Genomic DNA, 12,011 nt, shown 5'->3' with positions numbered 1-12,011 from the left:
TTTTTTTTCTTTTTTATCTCTTTATTTTCTTGTCTAAGTTGTGATATTGCATCCAGTCTTACCCCCCCCCCCAATCCCTTGGCAGAGATTTACGGGAACATACACTCACTACGTCAAAGGCAACGTCTCCAGTCGAAGGTGTGCTGTTAGAAGGACGATGTTTACATAATTAATGATCATTTAATCGACCTCGTAAGGCCTTACGTTTTAAGTATTGATGAATCTATCTCCATTGTCAAGATCTGTGGGCGCTCTAATTGTCTGTTACAAAATAAAGAGCGTTGAATTTTTTTGTTTTTCTATGGATGGATCGATATCAGAAACTTGATTTGTCTACATGATATTTTGCTGTGGTAAGAACCCCCACCCCCTGCAGAATAAAAATACACTCCAGTAAAGGCCTACCCCTCCAAATTTACCAGAAAATGATTTTGGTTTCACCCCCCCCCCCCCCCCTCGCCTATCCGATACCTCCATTCGAACCGTTCCCTCTACGCCTCAGCCTCTGTGGCTTTACCCCATGGTTGGGATGGACATCGATACCGCCATCGCGGACATGACAACGTAGAGTAGTTTGTTGGTTGACCAGCCGTCGATGACCAGCCCTGCCACCAGGGCGTTGCCGCCGTTGCGATTAAAGTTGTTGCAGCTATTACCGACACAGCACCATTCACAGGCACGGATGGAGGCGGCCTCGTTGCATCGGAAATCCATTGGGTCAGCGAGGTCCGATGGACAGGCGTCAGTCATGTTACATAGCCGTGAGATCGCTGTGATGTTTGTGTCCTTTCCACCATCAACTTTGTTCACCTGTAGTCATATAAACACAGAAACATATATTAAATTTTTTTTTTAAAACAGGTGAGGAGAGTTTATGAACAGATGAATATTCCTCTTGAGCTAACTGACCTATACACCTAAAATGGTTTATATGTGCAGGGTAGGATATGTTGATCGAGAGATAATACAAATCTAGATAATACAAAAAACAAGCTCATACATACAAAAAATTACAGAATAGAAACAATTTAGCATTAAATACCTCAAACTCCCTCTCAACTTCAATACCCCTTTTCTCCCCCTAAAAAATCTCCCCTCTCCATAAAACCCCCTCCCTACCCCCCTCCCCCCCCCCCCCCAAAAAAAACCTTATGTATATTTTGTTTGGTTCTTAATAACAAATTATTTAAATCTCATTAAACAATTCCGTTCAGAACAAACAAAAAAAGCAAAAATCTAGCACACGCACACACACACACACACACACACACACACGCGCGCGCGCGTGCGGACAAAAGCACGTGTATACTTACCCTGCAAGATCGGCATGTATCCACCCTTACGATACCGGTCATAGAGCTGACAGGTTCATCACTGTTACAGGTACTATCCATGTCTCCTGTACAAACCAGGCATTGCACATTCTGACAACAACAACATGAATAATAACAAGAATTAATTTGGAAGTTCACCCCGGTATTAAGTGAGGAATAAATGTTTTCAAAATTCTTTTTAAGGTAAGGACCAGTTTTGGAAATGCCCCCCCCCCCCCTCTCAAAAAATGAAATGGAAGCTCTTATTGCCAATTATGTGAAAGAAATGTTTTTACAAATACGTGATGATACAAAATTTGCCAAGAAACCGCCTACTAATATATATATTTGGTAAATTATTAAATCTATATGGACCGGATAGATATCGCGCACGTGTCGCGTAGTCAGGCCTACATCTTTCTGTGTACAGTGCTTGTAACTTTACCAATACTGGGCCAAATTTCTTATCATTTTGATGATTCCAGAACCTTTCAGTACACACCAATACTTATATGCTAGATGATCAACTTTCTCTGATCGATTCCACAACGTTTCTTTCACAATGCAATCGCATGACCAGAACGGGTCTTTATCTTCAATATGATTGAGCTCAAAATTTCATTGATCTTATTTTCTCATTATTCCGTTTTTTTCTTCAAAAACCGGAATTCTCTTTTGTTGATCGTTAGCCCCGCAAAATCGATATCTGTATTACAGAGAACTAAATTTGAACGTATCCTCCAGAATCATAATTTCAAGATATGTGCATGAATTTTCCCTATGAAATTACCGATGAACGTCTATTCAATCGAATGGCACTACAAACAAGTTGATGATATTTTACGCTGGAGTGAGCACTGGATTTTTTTCGAAAACCTCGCGGAAAATGATTTGCACAAAAAATGATGCTTTCTAGCCTTAGAACAAAGTGCAAATCAAGCAATTTTCGTGTGTGTCCTGTTAACTATCAATAATTTATCAAATTATTTGATCTTAAACCATATAGCTATGTATTACCCCAGTGGAATATACAGAAATTGATAAAGGAGGAGTGGCGGAATAAAATTTCTGAGTCGTAGCGTGGTTGGTTGTAGGTGTTAAATGATGGTGTAAGTCGTAGCGTGGTTGGTTGTAGGTGTTACACGATGGTGTAAGTCGTAGCGTGGTTGGTTGTAGGTGTTACATGATGGTGAAAGTCGTAGCGTGGTTGGTTGTAGGTGTTACATGATGGTGAAAGTCGTAGCGTGGTTGGTTGTTGGTGTTACACGATGGTGTAAGTCGTAGCGTGGTTGGTTGTAGGTGTAACAATTAGATTATTGTCAGCATAGAGTCAGGAGGGCGTTAACTAATATCGTTTAACGTAGAGTTAACATTCTTTTTGTTTTCGCTCTCAACAGCTTATAATCATTTAATAACAATTTTCATCTATATGTTTCTGCAGCTTACCCCTCCACCACTGGTAATCCCTGCAGCTTCAGTTACCATGCTGGTTGTCACTGGAATCAAACAATGGAAGAGTAAGAGACAGACAAAGAGGGGGATTCAAGAAGAAAAAAAGTATGTACAATGTATATTTTATTTGATGTTTAAAAGAAGTTGGGTTTTATGTTCCCATCTTCCGAATCCCATTTTTCAAAATTTCCCAACAACTTTTGCACTTTGTGGGATGGAATCAATCAAGAAATATTTTTTTCTTCTTCTAAGCACTCTTAATCCAAAACATTTCGTAGTGTACAATTCGTAATGAATGAAAATTTCCTCCCCAATCTCAATTTGATAATAAATTTATTCCATGTTTTAAGTTGACAAGCACAATGGTTTAGAATTTCAACCATCTATTTTCGTATCGTTTCCCATTTGCACATTAAGTCATTTAAATTTGTGTTTGTTTTCTGTATAAACCGATTAATGATTCAATTAAATAAACATAATCACATGCATTGTTATTGGGGTTTTTTCTCAAAAGAAATCATATTATCTGATTCATGAATGAACAAAGTGGTTATAAGTGCCGTACTTATAGCATCGAATATAACATGCAGAGGCATATCCAAAAAGCATGACCCATGTGACAACCACCCCCAACCGCCGAAAAAATTTTTTTTAGTTACCCTGGGGGTGTTTCATAAAGCTGTTCGTAAAGTAACGCATGACTTTACGAACGACTCGTATATGAAAAGCCAAATGGGATGCTCAATCATTATTAAATACATCAACTAAAGTAAAACTGAGCAGATGTAGATTAACATTCTCATGATAGCTAACATTTTTAATGCAAAGTATATTTTTTGCCATAATTTAATTGAGGTTATTGAAAATATCAGAAAAACCTTTGGGCATCCTATCTGGCACTTCATATACAAGTCGTTCGCTTTATGAAACACCCCCAGGTATGTTTGGAGGACCTGTACAAGATATACATTTTTTCTTCAGAGTTATTACCTTACAAATTGCAAAAAAAAACTTACTATTTCCAGTCGAGCCAGAACTTGAATTGCCAGAAGTGGAAATGCCAGAAGTGGAAACGCCATCTGTCGTCATTTCTGGAAATATATCACGTAATCATAATGTGGGTTTTAAAGAGATGTTTTTTTTTAAATTTCTCATACGGATGCAAAAAGAATTTTTGAGCTTTCTCATTTTGTTTTGTATCAGTTTGGAAAAAAATTATAGAAGAAATTTCCCCCCAAAATGAAATACTCTGCAATTGCACGAAAACTACCCACAACGTTTGAAACAAACGTCCATGGTGAATGCTTGTGTTTATTTGATTTTTAGGAAGTAATTAAAAGAAAGTAAAATCCTCAGCAGCTGCAGACTTAAAGTCGTCATCGTTATTGTCATTATCATCAACATCATCATCATATTCACCACAATCAAAGTCGTCATCATCATTACTATCACCATCAACATCATCGACATCATCGACATCATCAAGGTCGCTTTCAGTAACACTTCAACCATCACCTTCGTCATCTCCATCATCATTATATTTATCATCGTAATCATTTTTTGTCATCTTCATCATCTTTACTATCATCATCATGATCATCCCTACCATTATCATTATCATTATCATCATCCTCATCATCATCATCATCATCATCGCCATCATCATCATCATCATCACCATCATCATCATCATCATCATCCTCACAACCAACGTCTTCAACGACTGTGCAGTTCCTCATTCATCAATACTAGACGCATGCGAGGCGTCAGTTTGCTGACGTAGGAATGCGTTATTACATGCGTCAATTAGTGCGTACGTACGCTGGTGATTCAAGGCATTTTTTACCCTCGCTTTTCGTAAGATGTCAACGGTGCGTCAAAGACCAAGCCAGTGTCTGACGCAGTTCTCCGCAGTGAATGGCGCTTTACATACAACGGGATAAAATAAGCCTACCTGTGTCCACCAATACGTGAAAAATATAATATTATAATGTAAACATAAATACATTGTTATTTGCAAACGTATAAGTTGTTGCTATTCTTTATTCTCAGTTTTTGTCATCTCACAACAAATATTGATCGACTTAATAATGTCAATGATGGTTGGTAATAATAAATTCAAATTCAATTTCGAATTCAATTCAAATGTCATACCTGTTGCGATAGTTGGAGCTGGCGTGGGGGTGGTTGCTTCTCCGTCGGCTTTGACAAGGAATGCTCCTCCTGGACATTTCATGAAGAAATTAATGTCATAATTACGTATTTCCAATGCGTCATGAAGAGTTCATATTGAATGGACTATGCAAGAATCGTTTCAGGAAATTTACCCTTAAGACAATCACCCCCGGAAAATTAACCCCAAGGACAATACCCCCCCCCCAAACAAACAAAAACTTCCCCCCCCCCCCCACCTCCGAGGACAATAACATCCCGGAATATTACCCCCTAAGATAATTCCCCCTTTAAAAATTGCCAAAGGACAAGATATCATTTACAACTCCATCCTCCCCCCCCCACACACACACACACGGGGGGGGGGGGGTTCGGCCTAGAGGGTATTTTCCGGAGGGTAATTTTCCTCCGGGGGTAATTGTCCTAGGGGGTAATTTACTCGGTGCAACTGTCCATGGGGGTAATTTCCTGAGGGTTATTGTCCTCGGAGGCTAGTTGTCATGGGGGGGGGGGGTTATTATCCAGGATCAATTGAAAAACTAATTAAGCGAACATAAGCCAATGTGTAATGCGAGGAGTAAGAGGACAGAAAAGGTTTTATTTGAAATAGTTTCACGAAAGAAAGGTTGCAATCATTCTCGATTTGAATAATAATCAAATATACATTGTCTTGACTGAGTTCTGTTAGCAACTATCTACAAGAGGTGACTCCAATAGTACCATTTGAGTCACCGAAGCCCATTCTTGTAACCAGCACCTCGAAAGGAAGGCAGGGTATATTTGTTTTATATCAAATGATAAACATAAAACTTGAAATATATATTTCTCATAAATATATTTTTTGACAAATTGCCCAGCCGTAAATTGTTCTTTTAGTTTAGGTACTATTTACGGCTTGGGTAAATAGTTGGTTTATTTTTGATCATGTGACACGCTTTTAACCAATAAAAAAAAAATATTTTTGATGCAGGATATAATAAGTAAAACTGTTATTTTATTTGATATTTGAATGTCTGTTTCCATTACTTAGTATTATTATACAAGAGTTTGGGAACAAATAAGACGTAGACTCATTGTTATTGTAATTATTGTTAGAATTGAAATTATCATTGTTATTATTAATATTATTATTATTAATATTATTATTACCATTATTATTATTGATATCTTCATCATCATTACATCATTATTATTATTTCTAATTGTATTATAGTGTCTTCCTTTTGTACTGAACCATCGTCTGCAAATTAAAAAACCTTATTTCCTATTTTCTTTTGCTTCAGGGATGAAGGGGGTGTGATTTCTAACTGTCGCAGGTTAATGTGATTGAACCCCCCCCCCCCCCGCCCAAAATCCTTCTCTCTCTCTCTCTCTCTCTCTCTCTCTCTTTCTTTCTCTCTCTCTCTCTCTCTTCCCCATCTCACGACGGTTCTCCTCCAGTGTTTTATTATGTACTCACCCAACACACAGAAAAGTGTTACAGCCAGGTAGAACATGTTGGCCCCCATTCTGATTTATTGCTGACCTAGGATTGAAAGAAACAAAAATTGAGACAGTTTTAGCAGTTGTAGTATAGGGCGATTAGTTTTTTTTTTAGCCGAAGAATTACTGGAAGAAAAAGCCGAGGCCATCAGCATTTGATTTTTTATGCCTTTTTAATATTTTACGCTCTTACTTTAAATGTGAAAAACTCGTTTGACAAAAACATGTTGCTAGGATAGCGAATTATTATCATCACCATTATTTGTATCATTATTATCATAATTAGTATCATTATTACCATTCTGATGGCATATAGTATAGAAATTGCAATTTATGCCTCGTTATTTCCACGTCTACCTTGTCGGCACTAATTAACACGGCGCGTCATCCCATTGCAGACTAAACTGAAGTTAAGATAATTGCCTTGTCGTAATTCTATCATTAGGTGAGATTAAAACTACGAACCTTTCCTTGGGGATAAATTAAAAGTGAACACTTGACATTTACTTTATGGTATTGTCATAGTAACTGATGATACACTACCATTGTTACACAGCGTTGATATTTTGACCGAAAGTCAATTCCATCGTCCATGAAATTTGCTGTAAAAGAGGGAAAGGGCTCCTTTTTTGGGGGGGGGGGGGATCACTGAATCATTTTCGCAGAGAGGGGGGGGGGGTACTTCACTATCTCGGAGGTCGGATGTAGGAACGCTCCCAATCATGAAATACTTGTCAGAAGCCGTTAGAAAAGGTCTAATATGGTCCGTTGGTCCTGTAGAGCCTACGAAGGTTAAATTAATCCACCACAAAATAATGTCCAATTAATAAACAATAACAGATAATCGCCCCCGGAAAAGATAAAATCACCACAAATGTAACAACATTGCAACCATAAATGCACACAAAAAATCGCCTACAAATCTTTTTAACAAAAAAAATTAAAACATATCAACCAAAAAAGTAAAATCTCAATGCTTGCAAAGAACATGAAATGTCAAACCTTCCCAAACACAGAAAAATAGCAAATTAGAAGAAATTTGTAGAATTTCGTAAGAGAATGGGCTTATGTTGTGTGCTATTCTAAATGTAATTCAAATTTTAGGTAATATTTCAAAAGGATTGGATTATGATTTAAAGATTGGGCTCTAAAACGCCAAGGATTTCGAGAAATTAAAGTATCAAATTTATCGGTGCCCAGATAAATTTCGAATAGCGCCTATACGGCAATACAATGGTAGCTGCGACCATGAAAATCTCGGAATATGCACTTCTTGGGGTGTTTCATGAAACAATTAGTCGGTGGTTTTCACCGACTTATATCATTTTCATGGGCCATTTTATTGTCACCGACTATATTACAGGCCTCTGATTAGTCAAATTTAGTCAGTGCTGGCAGTTGTTGGCAGGCAAATGTTGATGAAAAGCCCCCAAGATAATTTCCAAATCGGTCGATTTTAGTCAAGAAACATTGTTTTGAAGCTAAAGTAATATCATTCTTGAGAGGGAGCTATACAAGATAAAGAGTTTATTATTCACAATTTAGACTCGACTTCAACCACGACAATGGTCTTTGAATATTGTATTAAAGATCGCATATGCTTCCAATAAGTTTAATTCGTGACCCCAAACCAAAACTTTGTATCACCTTTAAGAATATGATCACATGCCATGCGTTCATAAATAGGATTGGTAATTCTTCATATTCTTTACCTTCTCCTCTACCTACTTTACTTCACTAATTTTCGTGAAGCAACTTTATTCAAATAAAAGGATGCGCCTATTTTTACATTTGCATTGATTCATATTCTGATCATTCTATTTCATAAAAATCAAAGATAATTTGTGACTTCTCACCCTAAAACATATCATCGTTTTCATATTTCGTAACAGTTGTAGGCCTATCCCATCAGTCTTTCAGACATTTAATTTGTCTCGAATATTTTGTGCAAGTTGAAATAAATTTTCTTCGACTCCATGTATGAGCCTTCCTTGTCATTCTTGTGACAAAAATGATATTTGTCAGTTTGTAAGGTACTATGTCCCAATTGCAGGCGAACAAAATGAAAAGATTCAATTATGGCGGCATTTGAAAGATAATGCTAATTTAGAACTTCACTCAAAACAAAAGGGCTTGAAAATGTCTTTTAGGGTGAAAAGACCGACCGCTAATAATTGTTGTATCGAATTTAGCGATCGCGGTCGTTTAATTAAATATTCTGATTTTCAGACCCTTGTACCGAATGGTCGTACGTTTTGTGCTACGCTAAGATTCAATCAGTTTAATGTTATGTTTTTCATGTAAACAAATGCTCATGTACCCTTCACAGCTCATTGTATGTATGTTATTACCAAAGAAAAAAATGAAGTCAGACAGTCACTCAATATTGTCTGACAATGAAGTCTAAAAAGTAAACGTGACATATTCATAATTCCTGCAAAGTTCTACAGAATTTGATGTTGGCTGCAACGGTGATACACTACCTTTAAAGGTAATACAAAGTTTTGGGAAATTTGAAAATTGGGTGGAAAGTGATTCTTTACAATTTTGATATATTTGGATGCCCCTGTAGATGTATTATAAGCACAAGAAAAATTAGCCCCTAAAACACTTCTCCTTCCGAGAAAAATTGAATATAAAAATTCATGACCCCATCCCAAAACTTTGTATTACCTTTAAGTAAGTTTATCATCAGAAATTGCGTCGTTTTCTTTTATCAATGACTCTTTTGCACATACAAAGGTATATAAACTTCTAAAATAAAGTTAAACAACCCACGTTTGATCGTTGATATTTCTCTTGTACTATATTGTCATACCAGACGTTGGTATCATTGAAAGGCCTGTTTCTTTCCCTTTAAAAATGATGACCCATTTGTAACGATTATGTAATCATGGACTATGGAGTACAATTTGCACCTGAATATGAGGCAAAGTCAAGAAGAAATGTTGCAAAATGCGTCATTATATTTTCCAAAACACAATTCATCCTCCAAACAAATTACAAATTCACTATTGACGATAACAATGCATCTTGCAACATTTTGACTTTTGACTTGGCCCCATGTTTAGGGGTTCTGCACATGATTACATAATCATTCCAAATAGGACATTATTGTAAAGGAGAAGAAATCGGCTTTCCAATGAAGACCAACGTCAAGCTAAATAATTTACTAACAAGACTATATCAAAGCTAGAACTTGAATTGCGTAACTTGTTATGAGGAATTAATCTTCCTTGACAAAGCTTACAGGCGAAAATTCGTACATCATCTTTCTCTCAAAGTTATTTTCATTATTTATTGCCTTTTTCTTAAATTTCTATCACCTGACCCAGGATTATTTGTATTCATTATTTTAGATAATCACATTCTTGAAGTTTTGAATAATCAAAATATTTGTTTAGTAATGTAACTTATTGACTCCTTCACCGTCCTTATGAAAATAAATGATAACATTCTTGACAAAATAGCAGATGAGCTAAACACTTACTTAGTCTTGGAATGGTGAAAAATGAATATCCAAAGATTAAATCAATTTCGTGAAGATCCGCCACAATATTATTAGAGTCCTGAAAAAGTGTACAGGGGTGTCTACAAATGATAACGGATGAATGAAATGGCTCGGCGTTTCCGCGCTCTCTTTGCGAGTGATAAAAACTTTGGGGGTGGCGTCGTGACAGGAATGCGCATGCGTAGCATTGTTTCCTATGTTGCCAAGCAACTCAGCCAAGGAATATATTGCTGTAGCCAAAGTGCTGACAGAGTTTAGATTGGGCTTTGTCATAATATTAATCATTATATGCTTTTTTGTATTTATGTTGTTAGCAACGGACTAAGAAGATTATCACGGGGTTCACCCAGGAGTATTATCATGATGACATATTGCTATATTGTGCATCTCGCGTTCGATCGTTCCTTTTCATCGTCCCATTTAATTAATAAGTTGATTCTGTCACCATGACTACCATAGCCAAATACCATTCCATATTTTATTCCAACCTCAATTGAAAAGTGCTCTGCCATATTACTAGTCTCTCGGTTTTCCCGCTTATCTAATAAACTAATAACTGACAAAATATCTTTGAATCCATTCTGTATTGCACTTACAGGGAAATTCCCTATCTCTCTCCACAGGTAATATTAATATGTGTGTCTCATTTGTATCTCAAATTTACAACTTCCTGTTCTGTTTCATCCTCTCTGTCTTTTCTATTTAATTCTCTCTCTCTCTCTCTCTCTCTCTACCTCTCTACCTCTCTCTCTCTCTCTCTTTCTATCTCTTTTTTCTTCATATCTCTCGTTCTACCTCTCTCACTTTCTCTTTTCCTTTCTCTTTCCCTCTCTATCTCTCTCTCTCTTTCTATCTCTCTCTTTCTATCTCTCTTTTTTCATATCTCTCGTTCTACCTCTCTCACTCTCTCTTTTCCTTTCTCTTTCTCTCTCTCTCTCTCTCTCTCTCTGTCTCTCTTTCTCTCTCCCTTTCTCTCTTTTCCTTCTATTCTATATCTGTTTCTTTAAAAAAACAAAAACACTTGCGATATATTGACCATTTGTTTTCATCGTTTACATAATGTCTCCTATAAAAATGTGCACGGCTGACTAATTAAAATGTTTTAAGATCATCATAGCAAAATATGGGCGTTTTATCATTATAGTCGAACTCAATGCATATAGCCCGGTGCCGAAAAAAAACTCCTTTTAAATGTTTCAGTTTATGTTTCACTTTTTGTTTTAAATCTCGTGACAAAATGAACTATATGAAAGTGCGTGATTATTCTTTTCATTTTATCAACACAACCTAAGTGAAGTGTTTATGCAATTATTAAGACGGACAATATCGACCCTAAATGCAATACATTATATCATTAATACAATCATAAAGAGCGCCACTGTTAACAATACACGTCACTATAACCTAACATGGACACGCAATGCACGATAATTATTAATAGTCACCCATGTTTTATTGAACAACACTTATTCTCGTCTTTACATTTCTGATAAATGCAGTTCTGTATAGAGTATATCTGCGAGTTAGAAGCATAATGTTGATCCAATTATTCCGATAGTAAAACTATAGTACTCTTTGCATCGTTCACATTTAGTGAATTACACTGCCTTCAAAGGAAATTTGAAATAATTATATATACACAAATTAGATAAAGCATTAAAATAGTCAATATAATCTTATTAAATTTTCTACTAATAATATTTACAGAGTAGTTTATCATCTCATCAAAAATTCTTTGATTGTTATAATGGAACAAACTGCGACAAGATTAAATCTACAATTCATCGAGTATCGGATTCATGACAATTTCTACATCACATCACTATATACATCAACAAATCGCCAGCAATTGTGTCGATAACTCTAACTATAGTTCATCAATTAACCAAAAAAATAATAGAGCATTACTATTCTATTAATACACCTTACATCATCAATATTACTGGAAGTACTATGAGTTATTGACATTAATGAGTTAGCATTCTTTAAATGAAATATTTCAAATCGTTGGAAAATAGTTGAAAATCTTGGCTTTGCAATTGAACGTGTTAATGAAATGTACAAGTAATCAGATACATTTC

At 36.1% G+C, this 12,011-nt stretch overlaps 1 protein-coding gene across 1 annotated transcript; it reads right to left on the bottom strand.

Moving 5' to 3' along the window:
- Positions 1–513: 513 nt before the first annotated feature.
- On the bottom strand, positions 514–10,215 carry LOC115919113. The gene is made up of 7 exons (XM_031000255.1): positions 9,910–10,215; positions 6,397–6,462; positions 4,920–4,988; positions 3,782–3,856; positions 2,760–2,809; positions 1,314–1,424; positions 514–810 (listed from the first exon to the last, which is right to left on the bottom strand). Exons 2-7 carry the CDS (start codon positions 6,443–6,445, stop codon positions 514–516), a joined length of 651 nt encoding a protein of 216 aa, XP_030856115.1. The 5' UTR covers positions 6,446–6,462; positions 9,910–10,215.
- Between the last annotated feature and the right edge of the window lie 1,796 nt (positions 10,216–12,011).

Source organism: Strongylocentrotus purpuratus, unplaced genomic scaffold (assembly GCF_000002235.5).
Source record: "Strongylocentrotus purpuratus isolate Spur 01 unplaced genomic scaffold, Spur_5.0 spur5_contig_861, whole genome shotgun sequence".
Lineage (NCBI taxonomy): Eukaryota > Metazoa > Echinodermata > Echinoidea > Camarodonta > Strongylocentrotidae > Strongylocentrotus > Strongylocentrotus purpuratus.
The sequence above is the reverse complement of the archived record's forward strand: the minus strand, read 5'-3'. Positions and strand labels throughout refer to the sequence as shown.